The sequence below is a fragment of the Phycodurus eques genome, chromosome 6 (assembly GCF_024500275.1).
Source record: "Phycodurus eques isolate BA_2022a chromosome 6, UOR_Pequ_1.1, whole genome shotgun sequence".
Taxonomy (NCBI): domain Eukaryota; kingdom Metazoa; phylum Chordata; class Actinopteri; order Syngnathiformes; family Syngnathidae; genus Phycodurus; species Phycodurus eques.
Genome location: NC_084530.1, coordinates 26,861,260 through 26,886,434, shown reverse-complemented (window position 1 = coordinate 26,886,434; position 25,175 = coordinate 26,861,260). Strand labels below are relative to the sequence as shown.

General features: G+C 41.0%; 2 protein-coding genes across 9 annotated transcripts; one reads left to right on the top strand and one right to left on the bottom strand.

Annotated features, from left to right (window-relative positions):
- The first annotated feature begins 1,136 nt into the window (after window positions 1–1,136).
- acsl1a (acyl-CoA synthetase long chain family member 1a) lies at window positions 1,137–17,648 on the top strand. 8 transcript variants are annotated; one of them, XM_061678628.1, is made up of 23 exons: window positions 1,183–1,223; window positions 1,742–1,794; window positions 4,585–4,697; window positions 9,517–9,723; window positions 10,674–10,788; window positions 10,866–10,930; window positions 11,005–11,106; window positions 11,416–11,515; window positions 11,628–11,803; window positions 12,200–12,232; window positions 12,370–12,421; window positions 12,487–12,560; window positions 12,750–12,827; window positions 13,208–13,342; window positions 13,434–13,568; window positions 13,683–13,778; window positions 13,848–13,920; window positions 14,019–14,107; window positions 14,422–14,538; window positions 14,624–14,767; window positions 14,844–14,945; window positions 15,029–15,100; window positions 16,842–17,648. In XM_061678628.1, the coding sequence occupies exons 4-23, from the start codon at window positions 9,529–9,531 to the stop codon at window positions 16,980–16,982; spliced, it is 2,094 nt and encodes a 697-aa protein (XP_061534612.1). In that variant the 5' UTR covers window positions 1,183–1,223; window positions 1,742–1,794; window positions 4,585–4,697; window positions 9,517–9,528; the 3' UTR covers window positions 16,983–17,648. The 8 variants fall into 8 exon arrangements, with proteins under 8 accessions (XP_061534607.1, XP_061534608.1, XP_061534610.1 ...); XM_061678624.1 differs by lacking the exon at window positions 1,742–1,794 and having other exon boundaries at window positions 1,158–1,223; XM_061678626.1 differs by lacking the exon at window positions 4,585–4,697 and having other exon boundaries at window positions 1,180–1,223.
- On the bottom strand, window positions 16,397–24,421 carry primpol (primase and polymerase (DNA-directed)). Its single transcript, XM_061678630.1, has 13 exons — window positions 24,220–24,421; window positions 23,056–23,331; window positions 22,870–22,964; window positions 22,617–22,755; window positions 21,540–21,687; window positions 21,314–21,466; window positions 20,602–20,764; window positions 20,400–20,524; window positions 20,260–20,346; window positions 18,944–19,052; window positions 18,787–18,863; window positions 18,650–18,696; window positions 16,397–17,890 (listed from the first exon to the last, which is right to left on the bottom strand). Exons 2-13 carry the CDS (start codon window positions 23,227–23,229, stop codon window positions 17,675–17,677), a joined length of 1,533 nt encoding a protein of 510 aa, XP_061534614.1. The 5' UTR covers window positions 23,230–23,331; window positions 24,220–24,421; the 3' UTR covers window positions 16,397–17,674.
- Between the last annotated feature and the right edge of the window lie 754 nt (window positions 24,422–25,175).

Sequence of the window (25,175 nt, the reverse complement as noted above, 5' to 3'; positions counted from 1 at the left end):
TATTTGCCAAGTATTTCAAAAACACACAAGGAATTTGTCTCCGGTAGTTGGAGCCGCTCTAGTACGACAACAGACAAAAAATACTTTTGAGACATAAAAACACAAAAACTGAGCAATGAAAGGTTACCAGTAATGTGGTAATGCCAGTTTTTTTGACATTTGTGCAAATGACGCAGAGTCCTCTAGCAATTTAGAGCAGTTTGAAATAACTACTAGACCAACAGCAGAGACAACTTTATGGAAAACATTTTCAGCACATACTGTATTGGACATGAAGGATAAACAGCTTAAGGTTGTACTAGTAGGCTAAAAGTGGCACTAGTAGTGAAAAAAAAAAAACATTACTCGTAGGACACACTCATCAGTGCACTGAATTGTCTTACAAGTGAGGACAAAGAGTCTACTTCGTACAGAGACTTAAATAAATGCTCCTACGGCTTTCCACGGTACTAGTACCTTAATAAGTGTCTTGCGGGTTGCTCGCTTGCTGTTGTGGTCGTATTTGTGGTCCGCCGAGGTATGTGATGCTAGTGCCGAGAAGCGGGCCCTCGCTCAAGCAGAGACAAGTCCACCGTCTGCATCGCTGTGATGGACTGATAACACTCCAGGATTCTGCTCAACACAACAAAGTCAAAGTATTCATGTACACAAGAGGACACTCTTGTGTACATGAACTCTTGTGTACACTCTTTTCATCTTTTAAAACACTGCAACTTTGCGACAATATTTTGGTTACCTGTTGCCACTTGAGAGGCAAAATATCAGTTTTCAATTTTATTTATTTATTTATTTATTTATTTTGGGAGGGGGGGGGGGGCATACATCTTTCGTTTTTTTAACTGCATTACCTCGTGCAGATGGGCCCTAATGTGAAGTGGCTGATGCGGTTGTTTGTATTTAGAGGTAGAAAGATAAAGTTTTTTTTTTGGTTTTTTTTTTTTTTTTAAAGGGAAAAAAAACATTGAAAAGTGTATGAACAAAAAACTGCGCATTAATAAATGAATCGAGGAGTGCACGCGTACCTAATAAAGTCTAAAATATTATGATAACGAAGCCTGACAATGGACCAATAGCAGCCCTCTTCTAAACTTTCCAGGAAAGGCGTGAAGTAACACGGCTTCTGATTGGCCGATTCCCAAGCGTGTGTGATTCTTGACCACATTTGGCCGTCGACTTGAAAAGTCAGTTTTTGAAAGTCTCTCCGGATCTTTCATCTGTCTCGGGTTTGTACAAACGTTTAACGCGTTAATTGCAAACATTTACCACCTGACTGCCCCTATCTTTTATGTTTTTCCCTTGCTTGACGTAATTTGCCGCGCATACCGAAACAAACTGTCATGTTATGTTCCTCTTTTCACGCTATGTTTGGGCTTCTGGTTCTCGATGATAACATGTTAAAAAAAAGTCTCCATTTTGGTTTTGGCAATGTGGAAAAAGCTGTCCTCGTTGTTTTTGGGAAACGGTCTCATGACGCTGTCGGGACTTACAAAAAACCCAGCACGTGTAACATAAACATAACTTAAAGGGGGGGGGGGGGGGGGGGGTGACTGTCAGAATTGTAAATTCAGCCAGTAAATGCCACATATGTTTGGTTATAATTTGAATGTGGGCTCGTTTTTTTTTTTTTTTTTTTTTTTTTTTGTCGGGTGAGCCCTGTTGCCAGGCAAGTTTTTGCATAGTCCGAAAAGAGAGCAACGTTAATATGTTAACTGTAAATACATTTTGTGTTTGTATGATACAGGATATGGCTAAATTGGGGTCATCCAAGCGTCCTGTTGACTCAGTCATTTAAATGTAAGAAAAGTAATCAAAAGGAGTTTTATTACTTTGACAAAGTAATTGAAATCATTACACTATTACATTTTCAACAGAGTAACTTGTAATCGTAACCAACTACATTTTCAAAGTCATTTCCCCAACACTCCGCTTTGCTGAGTCAAATTGAATAAGACAAACATTAAATAATGAAAGTAAAATGTGGTCATTAAAATTATTTTCAAATACATGCACAGATATCTTTTAGATGAGAAGGATGAATAGCATGCAGTTCTTCTTGTTTTCCTGTGGGCGTGTCCCGTTAGGGGTCGCCACAGCGTGTCATCCTTTTCCATGTAAGCCTATCTCCTTCATCCTCCTCTCGAACACCAACTGCCTTCCTTCATGTCTTCATTCCCATCATCACATCATGGTCCACAGGGATTCTAGTCTAACCTCATATGTCGGCCCATCCATCACCACTGCAAACAGGGAAGGGGCTCAGGGCTGATCCCTGATGCACTCCCACCTCCACCTTCATTTCCTCTGTCACACCGACAGCACACCTCACCACTGTTCTGCTGCCCTCATACATACTGTATCCTGTACTATTCGAACACACTTCTCTGCCACTCCAGACTTGTGCATGCAGTACCTCAGTTCCTCTCTGGGTGCTTTCTCTAGATCAGGGGTGCCCAAGATCTACTTTTCAAGCAGCCAACCTCCCGCGATCTACCTTTTTTTTTTTGGGGGGGGGGGGCCGCAACCATGTCTCCGGTTTGAGAGCGCAGAGCGCTACCAGTGAGCTATAATACTGAGCCGCCGACACAGCTCAGCACCAATGTATGTTGATGTACCTTGCATCACCGCATGAGCCAATCTTGCACAACACAACATAATTAACAATGTCATTTTTTTTGTCATTACCTGAGTTTACTCCGATGACTTGCACTGAAGTGAATCAGCCAGGGATGCGTAGTCAGTGTTGTATTTTTCATGCACAGACCTAAAATGCCGCTCCACATTTCCCTTCTTTGGTAATGCGATGGCAGACTGGCAGATGAGGCAGACGCATTTCGAAAATGTCATCGTGAAAAAATACTCCCTCGTCCCATTCCGTATGAAAGTGGTAAGTTTTTGTCTTCTTTCTTGGTCCAGCTCCCCCACTCATTTTTATACCCTTTCTTAAGTTTAAGAGAAAACACCGAGAGATAAAAACTGGAGGTAACTCACTGACTAGCTTGTTAGTTTTGACACACTTGGCGCCGTTGTTTGCGCATCTGCATTTACCTTTTTAGCAGGGTTGTTTGCGCATGTGCGTGACCTAAGTGTCAGAAAAATTCAGATATCATCGATTATATATGTATATCAATCAAGCAACGGGATGGATGATAGGCTGATGTCTTTTTTTTTTTTTTTAATGTCAAGCGATGTCATGCGATCTACCAATACTACCAGTCGACCACGATCGACGCATTGAGCACCCCTGCTCTAGATCATATGTCGAACTCAGGCCCGGGGTCCAAATTTGGCCCACGATGTAATTAAATTTGGCCCGCAAGACCATAGCAAATGTGTATTAGAGCTGGCCCGCCAGTATATAGCACATGTGACTCTAATATTACAAATCCCAGAATGCTCTGCTTGTGTGTTGGCCCATCAGTCTAGACCGGTGAGCGCCCCTTCCCTTTCTGTTGCAGTCGTTAGCAACTATGCTACCAGTCTCCTAGAGTAAATTTACACCTCCCCTTCCCAACAATGGCCAAACGAAAGTTGGAAAAACGGTTAACTTCCGAGACAGGTGGGAGGCCATAAAAGGGGCCGGAGCTGGGAGCAGTTGAGAAGCTTTTGGGAGTTTTGGTGGGGAAGTCTTCCTTTGGTCTCACCCCGACCAACCGGGCCTGAGGTGGCAAGGACGCAACGCCTCCTTCGTCCCTTCCGTCGAATGCACCCGTTCCCGGTGCGGACCGGGCCGGCCGAACACTCGGGAGACTGACTCGCCTGCCTCAAACGTGTTCCAGACACATACATCCAACATTGCGGTCTACTAAAAGTACAGATTAGTGCATATTTGGGTTTAAATTAACGAGAACAGGAGTCCTCAGCTATATGCATACACTACACGCTCATTCTGTTCATCTCACGTCACAAATCCCTTCCTTTGCCAATGTTCGTCTGTACCTTGTTTGTTTTGTGTTTGTCTGTGTTTTATCCTGTAGAAACCCCTTTTTATTATTACATTTTCTATAAAATTCACCACTTGCATCATTGTTTTGTGTGACTGGGTTCGGAACGAAACCTCTGGAAAGTCTAGAACTCAAAGTTTCTAAAGTTTAGCCACCTTCCGATAAGAGACTGATTAAAAAGGTTTTTCCTCATTTCGCCTCAAGTTAAACTTGTAAAAATATGACGTAGTGCCCCTCATATATATCACATATCTTGATTTATAACGCTGTAATTTAAAATTACGATAACCCGGAAGTGACGCAGGCGCCGCTTCCAACTTGTCGTTTCCTTCTAAATTCAGCACAATTCTTATTTCATCCATAATCGCTACAATTGAATGTTTTTTTTTTTTTGTTTGTTTTTTTTAAATGCCCTTTATCAACTCCAAGGCAGGGACTGTTAATAGTTTGAAGTTTGTACATTTCTGCAGAGAAGGGAAACATGCACATCGCAGTGATTTTACATTAAATATGGAGTTTGGCCCGCGACGTTGTCCCAATTTTTTTTTTATTTTAGCCCACCGTGAATTTGAGTTTGACACCCCTGCTCCAGATCTACCAAGACACCATGTAGCTCCTACTGACCTTCTCTGTACTTTTCCAGCATGAAACCATACTGCTGCTCACAAACAATCACTTCTGTCCTGAGTCTCGCCTCCACTCCTGTGTCACTCATCATACTCAATCACAGCTGGCTATTGATGATTGGCTTTCTCTGTAAGTGACACAAGCATTGCTTCATAGCTTGCTATTAATTATCTGTCCGTGCGTGTGTTGGACACTTCGACTGTCATGTCAGTACTGCACTTGTTTAATATAACACATTTGAAATGTAGCAAAAACTGTTATCCCTACTCACAACGTTTGGTTCTCAGAACGTTCAACACCCATGTTGCTGTTACAGTAACGTTCCCTCAATGTTACGGTTGGTTAAGTTTTGGTTTTGGAGGGTTGTAATGTGTTTTTCTAACCGTACGTGCTAGTTACATATTTGGTTCCATCAACGTTCCCCTAATCTTGCAGAATGTATTTTATTTTATTTTTTTTTGTTCTCTTTCGGTTGTATTGACATTCTGCTACATTGGTAAATTGTATGTAAATGAATGGCTGTATGCAAAGCTTGTTGGGTGAGACAGATGAGTTACCAAGCAGAACGAATCATCCTTCTGTCGAATACAGACGCTGCTTTCATTAGACATAAAAGAGTTGGACTCTGCGGTTGTTTCTCGAGAGCAGAACACCTCCAGTTACCTTCATTTTGGTCATATGCAAATGCCTGCTCCCCGTTTGGACACGTTATGATCACAGACCGATCTAGCTGCTGTGTGCACACTAGGTACTGTAAATTAAAGATTAAAGTGGTATATTTTAAAGAGAAGTCACTTATTTGAGATGGAGTTTTGGAAAAAAAAAACTTTTTTTTTTTTTTTTTTTTTTTTTTTTTAGGAAAAAAGGTCATTTTTTAATTGAATATTTTCATGAAAAAAGTAATCTCTAATTTCAAGATAAATTTGCGCAAAATTAATTTAAAAAAAATTACTGTATTTGAGAAAAATGTCGCTTTTTAAAAAAAAATATATATATATTTTTTAAATATCTTCCAGATTAATATTGAGATGTCATATTTGAGAGGGGTGAGTGAGGGGGAAAAAAGTCATTGGGGGCGGGGGGTATCCTTTTTAGATTAGTCATATAGTTTCAAGAAAAAAAGTCGTCTTTCATTTTCGAGGTAATTTTGCAAAAAAAAAAATTTAAGACCAGAAAATAGCAGTATAGCTGTAATACTCTTTTACATACTCTCTCGTATGTGTGGACACGGCCTGAGTAACTTTGTTTTTAGTACAGAACCTGATATTTATATCTCAGACTCATACGTTCTCAACAGAACATACCGAGAATGCTTCAAGCTGTTTTGAGGCATTTTCCACTCTAATGTGACTTAGTGCACTAGTCCGTGACCTCCACAGGTCACGCTCGCAGATGCTGTGTTTGCAGCAAATGACGAGCGTACGGCCTTTGGCCCAGTTATCAAAACCCGTCCTCCCCCTCCGCCCCATACGCCGAGTGTTTTTCTCCACTCGGACCATGTGACTGGAGGTGTACTGTTTCATCTAGGAGGTTAAGACCCACAGGCGTGAGCCCGCCGCCAACGAGAAGTATTGCGGTAAGGCGACAGTAAACCGCTGCCTCGCTGCTGACGTGCAGTGATACAACTTTATGCCTTCTTTTCTCTACGCTGCATATGACACAGGGCATATGATATGCAGATACGTCAAAAGTATGGGTGTTAGAACTGATACTGAAAAAAACAAAACAAAACAATTCTGGTCAAAGTAGTAGTACTGAAGCCCTTACTTAAGTAAAAGTACCAAAGTGCACACTTGTAAATGTACATAAGTAAAAAGGTCAAAAGTAAATCGACAGTTTCCAGCCCAATAATAAAATGCATATTGATTTTCAAATTCTTTAATTTTTTTGGAAAACTCATGGAATACTTCTGCACATAGCAAAAACGTCACATTGTTAAAGTAATATGCAACATAAATAGTTGAACAGAAAAGTAAATTTGTCTTTAATGTTTGTTTGCCCACTGCCAAACATTATGGGGGGTACAAAACTGGAACTGGTCGAAAATTGTAGCAATTTTCTGTTGCTTTTTTACAGTTTTGATTCAGCAGTGGGGAAATAAATGTGTTTAAATAAATGTTAATGCTCAAATGTCATTGGAACGCTGTAGCTAACCAAAACCGCAGCACCTAACGAAGTATGTAAGGCGTTTCTCTGAGGAATTCAAGTGTGGCAAACAAGTTTCCCGCTGCGGTTAAACTGAGATGGTGTCTTACTGTACTTAGATTTTTCATGTATCTGTACATGACTTGAGTATTTATTCTTCTGGTGACTTTTTACTTTTACCCCGGACCATAGTTTCGACACCCCTGCCCTGTATCGTCTGCGTGATCCAACTTGTCAAACAGACCAATTTGTGTGTGTTTTAATGTTGCAACTTCCTGTCTGCGTTTTTGAGATGTGTGTTTGCACTCGAGCTGAGTCCGTCTTCGTGTTGCGTTGTTTCCTTTGACCCTGCTGTCCCCTCTCCCCCACTTTCTGTTCCAGCCCGTGAGCGAGTGTGTGTGTGTGTGTGTGTGTGTGTGTGTGTGTGTGTGTGTGTGTGTGTGTGTGTGTGTGTGTGTGTGTGTGTGTGTGTGTGCGTGCGCGCGCGCGCGTCCGTCCGTCCGTGCGCGCTATGGGGTGACCTGCAGAGGGGCTCTGTCATTGGCTCGCCATCCTCCCAGGCCAAGTATGGAGAGTGGAGGTGTTGACGGTTGTCAAAGTACCTTTTGCCTCCAATAACGCTCAGCCAAGTAGGACACTGATGAGGTGCTTGCAGCTGTCGGTCAGGGTACAAAGACCCACTGACCTTCATATCGGCCATCAGTGTTTTTTTTTTTTTTAAATTACTTAATTATGAAAAAAAAAATAATAATCCACATTCTGACAAGTCCCACTTTTTTTCTTTTTCTTTTTGCCATATTCCACATTTTCCATGACAAAATTCCCAAAAGAATGGACACATTTTACAAATACGCATGATCCTTCAACATTTATCAACCGATTCAAACCGTTCCAGCGTTAAACTGTCCAGCACATTCAGGGACATTAATTAGCGTTAGCATATCAACTGCTGGAATGTTAGCATTTGGTCAATTCTCATTTGAAATGGTACCTGAATACAATGCAAGATGTAAAATCCTTGTCAATCAGCCTCAGATCTTTTGCTACTCAACTGCTAGCATTTCTTCTATTGTCATCTGTAACAATTCACTTTGTCATTAAAGTTTTTTTAAGTAACAGAGGGTAACTTATTTTTGTACGTATGCGTATCCAAAATAACAAAAAAATTGGTGTTTTTAATTTAAAAAACTATCATATTTTACTTTATTAAAACATACGATAATGACATAATTAAATGGAATATAAATTATCTTTTGCCACATTTTTGCTTCAATTCAGTGGATGTTGTGCTGCACCTTCTGTTATGCACGCCATGGCCACTTGGGGGTCATATAACACAGACATACTGTACATGGAGCTGGTGTCACCTCCTCCGTAAGTCACAGCAATGTCAGTTGCTCTTGGCAGAGGCTGAAGAATATACGCTTGTGAGTATAGTTATATTATCTGTCTACATGTGTTGCGCCACCGTTTGTGGTCAAATATCTTTTGCTGAAACGTTTATAACGCCGATGCTGTTCCTTTGCCCGTCTATGGCGTTTACCATTATGTGTTAGCATTAGGCTGGCGGAATTTAAGGCAAAGTTATGTTTTAAACACCCAATGTGTAATTGTCTTTGTTTTATGTTTAGTTTGACAGTCAACCTCAAGTGGGAGTGTCAACAAACAGCTTGAAGCCTGTTTTTTTTGAAGAATTGCTCACTATCTTCCAAACTGCTCAATTACTCAATCAACAATTGTTTGTTGTGTTCTCACAAAAAAAGTCAAGAAAAAAAAAAAAGAAGTCACTTTGTCATTCAAGATGCAGTTTTATAGAAATAGAAACAAAATCCATCTTGCACAAGTCTTTGGAAGGTTCGGATGTGACGTTGGTCGCGTGTGTGTGTTTCTGTTAGGGAGGAGTGTAAATGGGCGTGTATGTACTATTCATAGTGTGAGAACCTCAGAGGTTTATTAGAAGTCACTGAGTCCTTCCTCATAGAAACCACGGCACTGCAGGAAAGAGTTGCTAGCGCTCATTCACTACACGTTGTAGACCTGTGAGTACGGTGATTTGACTTTTGTTGCTGAATTTAAGTGCATTTAGCCCCTGCAGCTGTGATCAGACTCGTCTGCCTCCGCTGCAGTAAATAGTGACACACTGTGAGTCTTATTTTTTGAATTGTTCTAAATACAATGTGTGGAAATGTATTGGTCAGCCTTAGAGGTGAGCAACGTATTAATTTAAGGATCTGTTTTCAAACATTGCTAATTCATTTGTGCTTGAGGCCTGAGCCGAAGGTCCATCACAACAAAAACAAAAGTCCAAATCATTATGACCCAGCATGAACTGGTCACATTTGGTCACGGTACCCGCGTTAAATTATAGAAGTAGGTGAGAAGTCAATTGTTACTACCGCGGCTGTCGTTGATTGACCTGTTAGCTTCTGATCTAATGGTCGGATGTCTGAAACAAGGTGCGCAGACACGGTAGTGTATACAGTATACTGTATACACAAAAGTGTGTTTTCACAAACCCTCTGGATGCCCTCAAACATTTGAACAGTAGTGTAACAGGAAAGGCAAGAGTGAACAGTTAAATCTTTCATGCAAATTCATGTTTGGATCCCCGTTACCTCGGGCTCATCCAATTTGCATCTGGAATGAGGTATGCTGTAGGCCTTTTATAACTATAACCATAAGCTAGAATTGGGATTTAATTTCTGAGCAAATCTTCCTTTTGTACACATTTTGAATTCATAACCGTGCTTAAATTTTGTCCCCGAGTTGAAATGTGAGCGTGCTCCTCTATCTCCAACTGCAGTGCTCTACAGCCATGCAGGGTCAGGAAGTCCTGAGACAGCTGCGGCTTCCGGAGCTGGACGACCTGCGCCAGTACATACGTGGACTTCCCACCAACACGCTGTTGGGCATGGCTGCCGTCGCCGCCCTCACTACCTACTGGCTCTCCACCCGACCACGAGCCCTCGAGCCACTGTGCGACCTCACCGTGCAGTCCGTGGACATGCTAGTATGTAGTCTCTTTTTCCCAGCAAAAGGCAGGAGTTACAATTTAGCAACTCCACTACTAGGCAGCACAGCTACAGTTAGACAAAGGGTGCTTTCATCCACTTGCGTGTTGGAAAGCATGAGAAAAGCCAAAAGTTGTCTTGTCTGGTCATTTATACATGCACACTACATACTTTTAGACCTTGTAAAAATGATCAAAATGATGCTCTTTATCACGCAAACGTCCAAAGGATGTTGCCGTGCAAGGCAAAATTGGGCTACTGGACTTCTTCCCAAATTGACCGAAAGGTTCTTTCTCAAACTTAGTATGAGCTCGAACAGTGATTCCCAACCACAGTGTGTCGTGAGAGATCAAGTGTTGCAATGCGTTTAAGATTCCTAATTACGGCATCGCTAGCAGTTGTCTTTTCTTTGAAGCCATACTGAGGACTGATCTAGATTTAAAACAAACAGATAACTACAATGTGTGACACACGGAACCAATGATGTTTACAGGGCGCAAAATAAAGCACAACTCAGCCTTCCGTGACCAAGGCAAGACTATACTGAAAATCGGGTGTGAAATGGGGTAACTTTTCTTTTGTTCGTGAACCGGGTCGTTCAAAAACCGAAGTTCCACTGTTTGTGATTTTAGTATAGTATGTGCCTTGACTCAATCAAGGTTGGGGAGACCGTTAGAAAGACTGAAATTGAGAATTATCCCTCAACCAAGATCCGTCTTTAAACAGTGCGACCATGACACAAAGAACAATTTTTGCATCTATTTTTTTTTTTCTTTTCTTATGGTCGTGACAAAGCTGCAGCTTTTCCCAGAGGACTGGATAAGAGGCAGGGTACACCTCGGACTAGTTGTCAGGCAGTCGCAGAGAAAGAAGCAAAACCATGAAATAAAATGATCTTTGATTCATCCACATGGGGTTTCCCAGCAGTTCTGTGTTTTCTCTCCGTCAGGGCGAAGAAGGCGCAAGAAGGTCGGTGCTCAACAAGAGCGATGAACACATGACGTACTACCACAGCGATGGAAAGACGATTTACGAGGCGTTTCTGCGAGGGCTCAGAGTGTCGAGTGAGTTGATTTATCAGCAGAATGCGATAATTGCCGTCATACCAGTCTATAAAGGTAAGTGCCACTTTCTCTCTTAGATAACGGACCTTGTTTAGGCGCGAGAAAACCAAACCGGCCTTACGAGTGGCAGTCTTACAGAGAGGTGAGGTGTAACAAGTAAAATGTAACAAGTCCCAGCCAAAACCATTCCCACAACCTCGTTTTTGTGTGACGCAGGTTGCAGACCGGGCTGAAAACGTGGGCTCTGCCTTGCTTCACAAGGGTCACGCTCAGTCAGGAGACAAGTTCATTGGGATCTTCGCCCAGAACAGACCAGAGGTGACATGCATCCATGTTTTTTTGTTTTTTTTTCCCCCCCTCCTGTAATGTAAATACAGTACAGTGGAACCTTCAATGTCAACCACAAATGGTTTACTGGTTAACCTCCAGTTTGTTCATATTTGTACTTAAATGATGTTGACTTGGCCATGCTGTGCCGAGTAGCCAGGACAGAAACGACTGAAGCGCATGGCTCATTTGCATACGAGGCCAAGCTGACTCTGCACTGGATTCTTTTAATTGCGGGGGCGTGCACCGACGAGGCGGCCCTGTGATTGCCCAAATATGCTTCTGTTGTCGTCTATTTAGTGGACCATTTCCGAGCTGGCTTGTTACACGTACTCCCTCGTAGCCGTTCCGTTGTACGACACACTCGGCGCAGAGGCCATCAGCTACATCATCGATAAAGGTGCATTCAATATCTCTGCGATGCCATCATCGCGCGACATCGGGGGGGGGGGGGGCGGGGGGGGACGACGACGACGACGACGACGATTGTTCATTTGCCGTGTGTTCCTCAGCCTCCATCAGCACGGTGATCTGCGACGTGCCCGAAAAAGCCCGGATGATTCTCGACTGCTTCGCCGAGAAAGGGCGAACGGTGAAGACGATCGTGGTGATGGAGCCGTTCGATGGCGAGCTGGTGGCCCGAGGACAAACGTGCGGAGTCGAGGTTCTGAGCCTGAAGGAGTTTGAGGTTTAAATATTGAAATACTACTTTTCTCTTTTTTGTGCCAAACAAATTGTCATTTGGATAGTTTGAATTGGACATTTTCTTTTTCGTCACATCTCATTTTAAACTGAACAGATGTTTAGTTTGGGACAGCTTGGTTTGTTGGCGAGGTTCCTCCTTTTATAAAAAAAAACAAACAAACAAAAAAACGCTTCTTCAGTTGTAGATTTCTGTTGGAAAGTTGTCAAATGCACGTCCCTGTTATGAGTACCATTTCGGGGTGGTCACACGGGAATCCTTAATTCAATCAATCAACAGCTAAGAAGAAGTCAATTTTTTCAGTTTGGCCATCATAAGCTGGACAACTGAGAATCTTCCGACTCGACACTTTTCTCAGTGTGCATTTGGACTGTTTTGCAGGACTTGGGTAAAGCAAACTACCGTGACCCCATGGTGAGTAGAAGCACATTGGTCGGAATCACTCATTTAAACAAAATCCAGCAAACTGATTCTATTATTATTAGTGTAAAGAACACTAGAATTCGTGCCTTTATAGTTCCATTTTTTTCTCTTGTGTAACATGATTACAGCCACCGAAACCGGAGGACCTTGCGCTCATCTGCTTTACATCTGGAACTACAGGTAAAGACGGAAAATTATTGCAACCTTTTGACTTTTCCCTTTTTCAAGATATGTATTCTTTTCAGGAAACCCCAAGGGTGCAGTTCTCACCCACGGAAATGTCATCGCAAACACTGCAGCTTTTCTTAAAATAACAGAGGTAAACGCTTTATTTCATTGCTATGGGGGAGGATGGACAAGTATTAGAACATCTTAAGCTCCATCCCCAAACTACAAATGTGAACAAGATGGTATCTGGTTACTTTCACCTGTTCTTTCCCCTCCTCTACCATGCTTTCCAGTTCATCTTCATACTTATTCTTCACTCTTCTTTTGTGTATGACGTCAGGGCAAAATGCAGGCCACTTCCAAAGATGTGCACATCTCTTTCCTCCCTTTGGCCCATATGTTAGAGAGAGTGGTGCAGGTATGCCACGCCCCTTCACTAACCACGCCATGCGCATGTGTTTTGTGTGTGTCCCCCTTACAGGTGCACTGCATGCTGGACTGCCGTGATGTTCTCATATCGTATCTGCCGCTAGCTCACATGCTTGAGAGGGTTGTTCAGGTAGGCCACTGACGGACTTGGAGATTCGTTTAAGTCTGTTCGAGCAAGGGCCCGGATGTCAATCTGCTTCATAGTCACTTTTACAACCGTGTGGTTGTGTTTAACACTAATATTCACTGGTTTGGAATCTTCACAACTGTTCCTCATTGCTTCTTCTAATGATTAATCCAAGCCCATTTAAAGACAAAAATGGCACCCGCCTGGATTGAACGTGAACCGGTTTAAACTTGCTCCATCAGGGCGTCATCCTCATCCAAGGCGCTCGCATCGGATACTTCCAAGGCGACATTCGGCTCTTGATGGACGACCTGAAAGAACTGCGCCCGACGTTCTTCCCTGTGGTGCCACGTCTGCTCAACCGCATGTTTGATAAAGTCGGTCCACAGTTCCGATTCTCGCGTGGGGCTTTTGTGCCGCCACGCCTGCAGTAGAAGCGCTGACGCAAAACTATGTTCCCCTCTGCAGATATTTAGCCAAGCCAACACACCATTAAAAAGATGGATGCTTGATTTGGCTTTCCGGAGGAAGCAGTCGGAGCTGAACAGTGGCGTGGTCCGCAGGGACAGCATATGGGATAGGCTCATCTTCAGAAAAATACAGGTAATAGACTAAATAGTTACAAAGTCGAGGCAAACCGCAAAGACGTGCCACGTTTCAGGCATGGCGCGAGTGCCTGAAACGGCCTCAGCGTTTCTCATTTACTTCCTTCTGCAGGCGAGCCTGGGTGGTCACGTGCGGCTCATGCTCACGGGGGCCGCGCCCGTGTCCCCCCCCGTGCTTACTTTCCTACGGGTCGCGCTGGGGTGTCAGGTGAGCCGCTCAACGACGGCGCCACTTCCGTTATCGTCACTGACACTCCGCACTCGACTTTCTCCTCAGTTTTACGAAGGCTACGGCCAGACCGAATGCACAGCGGGATGCTCCATGTCGATGCCTGGCGACTGGACAGCTGGTAACAGTACCTCCTTGCATTTCCCGCTCCAGGGTACGACTGGTTCTCAAAGCAAGTCAGTGAAGACTATATGTGCGCGTCTTGTGTATTATCTCCAGGTCACGTCGGACCTCCTCTGCCCTGCAACGCCATCAAACTGGTGGATGTGGTAGACATGAACTACCTGGCAGCCAACAACGAAGGAGAGGTTAGGAGTCAATATATTCATTAGGTTCCCGTAGACTTTTCATCCTATCCTAACATCGCTTTTGGCTGAACAATACTCAGACATTCTAAAGAGATATACGGTGGTTGAACACAATCTGTTCTTAACGGTGGCACAACTTCAATTTGTTCAAAGTTGAAAATACCATTTCCCATTGAGTTTTTATTTTATTGTATTTTTTTAAAACACATTCAGCTGCATCACACCTTTTACATCATACTCACAGTATGATGTCGTTTTTGATGCTCTGTCAGGATTACATAATATAAAGTTGTCCTCCTCTGATCCCTTGTCAGGTTTGTGTCAAAGGACCAAATGTCTTCCTGGGATATCTGGGAAACCCCGAGAAAACGGCGGAGGCCATCGACAAAGACGGATGGCTGCACACGGGGGACATAGGGAAATGGCTTCCGGTAAGCGCGGGACCTCGACTTGTATGCGTGGAGGAGGAGGACGACGAAGGTTCCCTTTCATAGCGTCTCAACCCGTCTTTGGCAGAACGGCACTTTGAAGATCATTGACAGGAAGAAGCACATCTTCAAGCTGGCGCAAGGAGAATACATCGCCCCGGAGAAAATCGAGAACATTTACAACCGCAGCGACCCGGTGGCGCAGATATTTGTGCACGGTGACAGCTTACAGGCGAGCGCTGCAGCATTATTCTGCGACCAACCAACCAAACATGATATGTTTGTTGACTGGATCTTGATTTCAAAAGGCATGCTTGGTGGGCATCGTGGTGCCTGATCCTGACTTTTTACCCATTTGGATCAAGAAACGAGGCATTAATGGCTCCTACTTGGACATGTGCAAGAGCAATGTGAGTTTAGTTTGCCAACAGAATTCCCAAAACGCTTCGCCTCAATTTGTACGCACGCTAAAGTTTGCTGTGATCTCTGGCAGGATGTTAAGAATGCCATTTTGGAGGACATCCAGAGGCTGGGCAAAGAAGCCGGACTCAAGACTTTTGAACAGGTGACGGTTGATTGTTATGATTTATTGGATCAATATCTATTTACTGATGCATCTCCAATTAGAATATGGTATTTCAGCAGTTCGATTCAAAAATGAAATCTCAAAAGATTCATAAAATGTTTGAAAAGGCCAATTTCGACATATAAAATCATTTTTCTCTCATGTAATGTTAATTCTAATTCCTTTAGATGCTGAATTGTAGGTTAGTGTTAGTTGTAATCTCTAATCAAATCAATTAAAATTATAAAAAAATAAATCATGACATATTTCAGTGTGTTTATTAAATCTAAAATATATCCAGAAAGTATTCACAGCGCTCTTCCACTTTTCAGTCTTATTTGAAAATGGAATAGTTTTTGCCCCTCAAAATTCTGCACATCACTCCCCATAATGACATGTTGTTTTTTTGGGTTTTTTTTTTAATACATGTACATGAATGAGTATCACAGGCTTTGCTTAAGGTTGTGAATACTTTGAACATGTGATTTCTTAGCTTTTTCTTTTTTTTCATTTTTAAATAACTTTTTAAAAAATCTAAAATGTATTTCATGTTACCATTACGGGGTATTGTGTGTTTTGAGAGGGAAAATTAATTTAATCCATTTTGGAATAAGGCTGCAACATAAAATGCGGACAAAGTGAAGCACTGAATAGTTTTTCGGATGCATCGTATAAGAGTTTGTTATCAAAGTGAAAAATGGCTTTTTCCACAATATTCTAATTTATTGAGATGTACCACAATTTCTCATGTATAATGCAAATTTTTTCCCCCTCCGAAAAATGTCAAAAATAAATGCTGCGCATTATAGATATAGAAAATGAAAAAAAACTTTCCAATTTGATAAATGTATGCCGCCATGTAGAGGTTATGAAAAAGCAGTAGACGTTCATTTCAATATGCCAGCGCCACCTAGAGGTTATGAGAAAGGTGTACACTTTCATTGTAATATGCCAGCGCCACCTAGAGGTTATGAAAAAGGTGTAGCCTACACTTTCATTCCAATATGACGGGTACGTATGATTGCATATGTACAGTTGTGCTCCTAGGTTTACATACCCTGGCAGAATTTACCACCATTAATTTCTTTATGGTTATGTTTTATTTGATGATAATGCTTTTCTGAAATGCTTGACAGTTTAATTTGAATCCTATTAAAATAAAACTAAATACTTTGTGTGGCCCTTCATGTTTTCTTTAAAGAATTGTACCCATTTTACAAATTCTATGCCTAGGTAATCAAACATATGAGCACAACTGTGTTTTCTCATTTACTAAATCAAAGTAGGCCTGTGAATTTCAAAATTAGAGCAATTAAATAAAAAAAGTATTTATTACATGTGCAAATAAAGTGCTTAACTTCAGAACAATTATTTGAAAAAACTAACAAAATACAGATCATACTTCGTTTTGATCATATGGGTAGAAGCAAAATCATGTATTGTAAAAATGCATTATACAAAGGTAGAAGGGTTTCCCAGGATTTTTAGGTCAACTTTGGGGGTGCGTATTATACATAGGTGCACATTATACACGCGAAATTACGGTAGCTCTATAACACACTCATCATCAACAGAGACAAACTTCAAAATGTACATTGGATTTAGTCCAACTTAAGATCTAAAACAATGAACTGCATACTTCCCCCTGTATTTTAACAAAATAAAAGACAAAATTAGCCTCTATTATCTACTGTATGTAGCCTGACTATATATCCTCCATTTTTTTTTTCTCTCTCTTCAGGTGAGAGACATTGCGTTACATCCGGAAATGTTCTCTGTGCAGAATGGCTTGCTGACACCAACGCTCAAGGCTAAGAGGGCAGAACTTCTGAGTCACTTTAGAGCGCAACTAGATGAACTTTATGCCGGCGTTAAGGTCTAAGCGAGGGTAGTGAGAAGTTTACACTTGAATGGGAACATGTCTGCCAAAGCCAATCTGGACGTTTTTTTTTTTGTGTGTATGTGTGGTGGTTGATGGCGGTGCTCAGTTTGAAAAGTGTACCATCTTTATTTTTTAACACTAAGCTTTCCTCAACAGGGCACCAAATCATGTGAGTGGTTTTATTTATCCGAGTATAGGGGTTATAAAGCACAATGGACAAATACAGTACGACTTGTGTAAACTGGAGGTCTCAAACTCCCTGGTTTTGTCATGTTAGTGGATATTTAATGATGTCATTACAGGTGAATAATATTTGAATTGTGCCTAATATTATGACACATAATAATAAAATACAGTATTTTTTGAATAAATTTGCATTCCCGTTTTTCAGCCATGTGGCCTGGTACCTTTTACGCAGGTGGGGTTTAGCTTGTTTTTGTGAACGCTTCAAATGGAAGCACGTAATAGCTGTGCTTTTAATTCTGCCTTTGTCACATCACTCGGCTTAACGGTGAATCATGATGTTTGGAATTGAGACCCTACCTGTTCAAATCACATTGTGTTTGTACAATAATGTATAAATTTTTTTTTTTTTTTTGCTGTTTTGTGCTGAAGTTGTGAGTACAAATGAGACTTAACAGTTCAATAAAGTGCATCGGTAACTTCTCTTGGACTCGCATCACCTTTTACTGTCAATGGAAATCTTCCACGCAGCCGAGCAGCAGCTCATCAGAGATTTCGTCGGCGTTCAGCTCAAAGTCGTCGAGGCAGTCCGAGAATTCCCGGTCGTCCTCGGCGCCTCTTCCCCACGCGTCGCCAAATTCCTGATCCCCAGGCGCCGGCTTTGGTGCCTGTCTGGGTTCAATGTTGCCTGCCTCATCCATCATGTATGCCTGGTCCTCCTCGTCCTGTCAGGGACAACAGGACAAAATGGTGGAAAATATTTTATGGAGGGTTAATTTTCCTATTTTACTTTATCAAAACATATAGAATGTAAAGAAATAAACCAGTTTGTGCATTGTGATTTAATGCTGTAATACAATTCATTGTGTTGCTCCTTCTGGTGTACCCACCTTAGTCACAGGGAGGCAGTACTGTCTAAAAGTCATGCAAACACAAACGAAGAAGAACAGACTCCCCCCCCACTACTACTGTGATTCAGTAAGTTGTGGTAACGTATTTCGTAGAGGATAAAGAACATCGTCAATGGGATTTTCCATTATATGCATGTTAGCATTAAGCTAGCGTAGGCTGTTCATAAGGCAATGTGTTTTGGTTGTTCTAATAAACAATGTGTCATTTGATTTCTGTTTAGTTTGACAACTGGGAGTGGAATTAAACAGCTTATAATAGCTAAGCTATAATATAAAGTTGTATATATTATATGCTATATATATTATAAATATAATTCTAATAAAGCAAAGAAACCGCATTTTAGAATTAACTTTTATACTTGTTTTTTTTTTTTAATTAATACTACAGTATATAGATAATTTATATATAATTATATAACTGCATAAATTATATAATATTATACATCTACAGTCATCATTATTACAATTCACAGTTGACTTTTTTTTTTTTTTAAATAATAATAATGAATGGTTATAGGAATAATTTTTGTAGATGTCAAAGATGAAAAAAAATATATATAAAAAATTACTGACCAGCATCATCATGTAGCTGATGCAGATCTCCTGTGGCAGTGGGTGACCTGTAAAAACAAACATTTGAATTATATCGGACCGCAATACCTGCATACTTATTCATGACTAAAAGCAACAAAAAAAACCAATAAGTGTACTTGAGGATCTGAAGTTCCTGCACTCAGGATCATGACACTTCTGGTACCACACTTCCTCTTTGAGATCCACCACAATCCTGCGCACGAGGAGCGGACTCATGTCAAAGCGGCGGCTCACAGGGAGACGGTTATCGGGGATCTTGCCGACTAAACGTACATGATGTTGTTGCTTTTGTGAAAGCGGCCCACGTTGTCACACCAGCGGTACTTGGCGATGTCATAGACCAGCAGCTGCTCGGCGGCAAAGTAGTTCCACCGCCTGATGCCTGTGAAGATGGGAGATGGTTAACGCAAGTATAAAACGAGACCATTAGTTACAGGTGCTTCTAAAAAAAATATTTCATTTCAGTAGTACAATTAAAAAAGTTAAACTCATATTATATGGACTCGTTAAACACATAGGAACTTTTTAGAAGGTCAATTTCTATATTAAAATTAATTTTCAGTTTCTTGTAGAATATTCAAATTTTTCCTGAGATGGAGAATTTGGGGGTTTTACTATCTTGTAAGCTACACTTATCAAAAAAAACAAAAAGCATTCAATATTTTGTGTGTATAATGTATCTATATGAGTTTCACTTTTTGAATTGAACTACTGAAATGACTTTTTTCCACAATTTTCTAATTTATTGAGATGCATCTGTAAAGTGGAACTTCTGAAGTTGAACATAATCAGTGATGTAAAATGCAAGCAGGGATGACTGAAAGCGTTACGAAAACCACGAGAGGGGCACGGGCTCCCTCTAGTGGTATGAGAAAGAATCACTGCCAGAGGACAGATCAGTTGCATTTAACTTTTAAGCAATATACATTTGCATTTAATCTTTTAGAACGGTTTGTTTTCAAACTTTTACTCTACGTAAATAAAAATATTGAATCATTAGTCAAGCAGTCTATTTTTCTATAATCATGCACAGTGTTAATGTTCAAACTGCATAATGTCACAATGGCTTACATTGATATTAAATCTATATTTTTTAGGAATGAAACCTGACTCCTTTTTGATCGACACCCAGGGCTATTACACTACTGAATTTTTATGTCGGTAATGATGTTGGTGCCGCAGAGTTAGGGGATCCATTTTCTTGTTGAAAATAATGGGAACTGAATTCATCTGTTCAAGGAGTCAAACTGTCACACCATAAAACCTTTATCAAATGTACAGACTGTGTAATATTTTACTGTAACACGAGTGTAAAAAGCAGTAAATATGCAGAGGGCGATTGCGGCATGTGCCTGGGATGTGAGTCGCTATTACTCATGAAAAACAAAATGTTGCTAATTTTGCAATATGAATTCTATTGTTCATGTAATAATACTATTGTGGGCTGCTGTCATATTGTACTGAGCAGTCGAGACAGTGGTGTGTGCATCACCAAAAATTCATCTAGTTCACCGTGCTTATTCAACGCTACAGTCATTACCCGAGGACCGCCTGTGTTTTCTAATTATCTCCACGATCACAACACTTACTTCCTCGAATGGCGTCCCTCCTCACCACCGTTAACACAAAGTCATCCACTTCTCGGTGAGGAGACGTCAGGCAGCTCGAGCGCGAGCCTGTCGAAATTAAAACGGACCGTTTTGTGTCAAGGAAACAAGAACATTGTGACCCAACAGGATGACTTTTTCGTCCTCGCCTGGATCAGATGGTAAGCCCTGCTGGCTCTGACCCCTGGTGGTCCTAAAAGCCTCAGCGTCCGTGGCTTCCCACATCAGAATTCTCTGGCCTGTGAAGCTGATCGGATACAGGAATAACAATCGTCCTCGAATGTTGTGGTTGAGTTGCTTCACAGTAAATTGGTTCCAACGTACCTCACGTTGCACACTAAAGACGCTAAGAACACACTTTCCTCTGCAGAAACGCCCTCGTTGGGCTTGGAGATGAACTTGTTGTCGTCCGCTAAGGAGAAGGCAGCGTTCTTCCCGACCTTGGATGACTTGTAAAGACGGAAATTTCTGTTCTTGGTGTAGACTCCTGTTGGGTGTCATTGAAAGAAAGTCTTGAAAGTGCTAAATGGCGGTAGTGCACCTCATAAAAGGAAGCAGATAGTGAACAATTATGTTTATGGCCACTCCCACTTGAGGTTTACAGTAAAACGGTGAACCATACCGCAAAACTTTGTCTCCGATGCAAAATGCCTTAGACGAGCTAACAAAACTAGCATCTGTTGCCGGTGTTAGAGCCCTTTAAGCAATGGCTACTTGAACACAAACAGTGCAGCAACACATGTAGGGTGACAATGTAACAATAATCAGAACGCATATATTGTTTATCCTCTACAAAAGCAACTAATATTACTGGCACATCTTAAACAGAGGTGACTGACTTTTTTGTGTATGTACGTATGCATGTATGATACCGCCCCTGGTGGCAAAGGCATGCACACCAGAAGGAGCAGCACAAAGAATGCATGAAATATCATATACAATATATACAGTATGTATATATACACACACACACACACACACACACACACACGTGACTCTACAGAGAAAGAGAGACAAAACATATTGTGTGTCTTACCGAGATCAACAAAAAGAGCACGGTGGCCATCCTTGTTTTTCACGTGAAGGAAACTGAGGTCAGTCTCTTCATGTTTCTGTCTTTTGGTCTGCGTACTTCCCCCTTCATTGTGTCCATCCAGGACAGGTTGAAGAATGGCATGAAGAAAGGCCCCTAAAATCAACAATAACATGATTTTTCATTTATATTGCATATAGCCCGTGACGAGTGCCAGAGGCAAACATACCGACGTGAATGTTGTCTTTGAAAGACGCATTTTGGAGGTTGAAGATGAGATGACGACTGAATTTGTCATCTGTGCTGGAGTCCAGACTGAGGATGTTTGCTGCGGAGCATTCAACCCCATAAACGTCCTTCAGCTTTTGACAAACATACTGTCCACAAAGAAACACGCGCACATAATTCTATTTGAAATTCAAAAATATATTACACAAAAAATGTTAAGTGAACATCGTGGGTGGGCACTAGAACCTGGATGCGTAAAAATGTTTCAATAAAACAAACAAACAGGCCACTCGTGAAAACTAGTTTCGGAACCCCGCTTAAAATTTGGCCACTCTCGCTTCATTTCATAAGGCAACCAAACAGCTCTCACTATGACACAACGCAGTACATGCATAATACTCAGCGTACTGTTAAAGCAGCACCTCTCTGTCAGTGCCAAACAAAACTGAGCATTGTTATCGTTGTAAAGGCAGAATTGTTGACGCAGCTCTTGTGTTGGATGTCTTTACAGATGGCCCAAATGTTGTGGCAGTTGAGTGCGTGCATATGGAAAGAAGGTCATTTTCCAGATTTTGAAACTAAAAAAAAAAAAAAAAAGACAATGTCTATGGATAAACGGCGCCATCCACTCATTAGGAAGATGTATAGAAAGCAACAAACTGGTGCAGCTCAATAAATAAGACTATGAAAACCATTTATTTCAGTAGTTGCGTTCAAAAAGTGAAACCTATATTATACAGATTCATTAAACACACAGTAATATAGTTCAGGATTTTTTATTATTTTTCTATCATTTTGATAAATATAGCTCACAACTAACAAACTTCACCATCTCGAGAAATTTGAGTATTAGATGAGCAACAATCAAAATCATTTTGAATATAGGAATTATGCAGGAATTGGCCTTTTCCTTAAGTGAATAAGGAATCTATGATAACAGAGAGGAATTTCACTTTTAGAATTGAACTCCTGAAATAAATGAACGTCTCCATGATGTTCTAAATTATTGACATTCACCTGTATAATTATTAACTTATCTTGATAATTATTAACAATTCTATGTTGAGAAGTCGCCAACCTGGATCAACATGGACACCATCTTTTTCCCGTCGGCCTCTCTGTTTGAGGGCTTGTGGAACTCCAAGTCAAAGTACAGCTTGCAAACAGCGCCCTCTGGTATCACCTCGTAGCAGTGCATCAAGGACTGCGTGTAGGTCCTTGAGGGGGGGGAATAGTCAAAAAATAATAATAAAGAAAGAGTATTTTTGTGTGTTTATTGAATCATGATAATAAATCCCCATTGTTTTAAAATGTGTGTGTGTATTTTTTACCTGTAGTAGTGCCACAGTTCACTGTAACTGGTCACCAGGAATATCCTTTGACCCCGGGGAGCCTTCTCCTTTTCCAGCGCAAACACATGCACAGGCTAAGGCGGGAACGAAGAATATCAACATCAGGCGGGACAGAAATCTACGGTTTAAGGCGGCGAAGACCAACAGGCCGATTGTAAACCGTACCTCCTTGCAGCTCTGAGCAAAGCCGATCGCCATACTTTGGCGATGGAAGAGCTTCCAGACGGAGGAAGGCTGGCACGGCCAAAGTCGAGGCCTGTAGCGAGGGATCACGGGACTGTGATGGAAGGCCTCGGCCAGCTGCTCCACCTTCTTCAGACGCTCGCTCCACTTTTCCATCCTCGCTGGCGTATTTATTTGTCCACCTCTGTGTACGCTGCAGCCGCACCGGCAGAAGGAACTCCGGGTGGTGACAAGCGACAATTCTTCTCAGCCTTTGACCTGCAAAAGCAGGGAAACATAAATCCAGAATCCCAAGACAACGTCCATGACAGACCAAAATCCGATGTTTTTTTTTTTGTTTTTTTACTTTCACCTATGTTATTGTATTTATGTTGCTTGTTCCCGCTCCATAATGGAACGTTTGCTACAGAAAAACAAAACAAAGGTCTTGAATCTTAGATTAGCTCTTTATTTCGTCCTTGTATTGTGTTTGTTTGTAATTAGTTTTCACAGCGTAAAAGAACTGAAAACATCTCGCTTGTTCATTGAGTTGAGGGACAGCCACATAGATTGATACATCGATTACTTCATTTATTCCCATGGCGAAATTCAGTCATCATTCCTATAACACAAATTTAAAATATATTTACGTGTACAGACCTTCACTGCGTCATACCCGTGTGTACTTTTTTTTTTTTTTTTTTTTGTATCGCTGAGGTAAACAAAATAGGTCACAACAAAAGCAATTTACCTGCACAATAATAAACATAGTGTTTATAAATAATGAACACCTCTCTGACGATGTCAAAGTGAGCATGATCCTAAAGGCAAATAGTTTGACAATGTACTCAAAATAAAATTTATGAATTCCCCAAATAAATACCACAGTAGAAACCATAAGATGTACTAATAGCACTGTAGTAAGTTGACTATAATGACTATAATCATAACAATAATAACGCAATGACGACAACTCATGAACAACTTCACACGTAACAAAAAGGCGTCCGCATATAAAACTTTAAGGCCAATAGCAGCCAGGAACAAAACTACGGCGACATTTCACATTTAAGAACAAACTACTAACACAAGGAGTACAGTAAAGAAGCTGATAAATGCTTATTGACATCATATGCTGTAAATGCGTGTAGAGTCAAGATAACTTACCAGTAAATTCGGTCCACTTGACAGTCTGATTGTTGAAAAAGTGCTGTTAAGAACTGCCCGAGTGTCAAATAATGCGATTTTATTTGAGCCGCTGTGACAGTTTTGAGGGGAAAACAGGAACGTCAACAAAATGTCAACAAACGACGGCCATTTTTGTTTTCGATTTTGGCGCGTCAGTAACCGGAAATACGTCAACTTGTTCGAAGTAAGGTCTTAAAAAATAAAAGCGTATTTTACAAAATAAGAGAGCAGCACTTGTGCAGTGGTATCCATCCATCCATCCATTTTCTGAGCCGCTTTTTCCTCACTAGGGTCGCGGGCGTGCTGGAGCTATCATCGGGCAGGATGCGGGGTACACCCTGAACTGGTTGCCAGCCAATCGCAGGGCACATACAAACAAACAACCATTCACACTCACATTCACACCTACGGGAAATTTAGAGTCTTCAATGAACCTACCACGCATGTTTTTGGGATGTGGGAGGAAACCGGAGTACCCGGAGAAAACCCGCGCAAGCACGGGGAGAGCATGCAAACTCCACACATACTAATAATACATTAACAAAGAAATAAAGTTGTATGAGACCGGCAATGTAAATCCATTGAATGGAGAAAATAAAAAAAAAATAATAAAAATAATAAAATCATTTGTAAAAATTGGACACAAGTTTGACACTTAAGTTACATGGGACCTGCAATGTAATTGTAACAAATGTAGAAAATATTTGAAAAATATATTTCTAATTTGGTATTATTACAGAATAATACCAAATTACAAACTAATAATCGCCCAATAATAAATGACATTTTATTTCTTACATTTTCTAATAATTTGATTAGATTATAATACATTTGATTAACACACTCAAAACCTAAAACCTTAATATCAAAACAAAATAATAACATAACATAGCCTATATAGAATCAAATATGTGAAATAAAAACAATATGTCCAG

What these genes read in the sequence shown, in the direction of transcription:
- primpol (XM_061678630.1), bottom strand. Translation starts at nt 23,229, where the DNA reads ATGGAAAAGTGGAGCGAGCGTCTGAAGAAGGTGGAGCAGCTGGCCGAG. An exon ending in GAACTGTGGCACTACTACAG is followed by an intron (nt 22,756 to 22,869) that starts GTAAAAAATACA and finishes CCCCCCCTCAAG; the next exon opens with GACCTACACGCAGTCCTTGA. An exon ending in GAGGGACGCCATTCGAGGAA is followed by an intron (nt 19,053 to 20,259) that starts GTAAGTGTTGTG and finishes CCATCTTCACAG; the next exon opens with GCATCAGGCGGTGGAACTAC.
- acsl1a (XM_061678622.1), top strand. Translation starts at nt 9,310, where the DNA reads ATGTTTGGATCCCCGTTACCTCGGGCTCATCCAATTTGCATCTGGAAT. An exon ending in GCCTGGCGACTGGACAGCTG is followed by an intron (nt 13,921 to 14,018) that starts GTAACAGTACCT and finishes TATTATCTCCAG; the next exon opens with GTCACGTCGGACCTCCTCTG. An exon ending in ACATAGGGAAATGGCTTCCG is followed by an intron (nt 14,539 to 14,623) that starts GTAAGCGCGGGA and finishes CGTCTTTGGCAG; the next exon opens with AACGGCACTTTGAAGATCAT.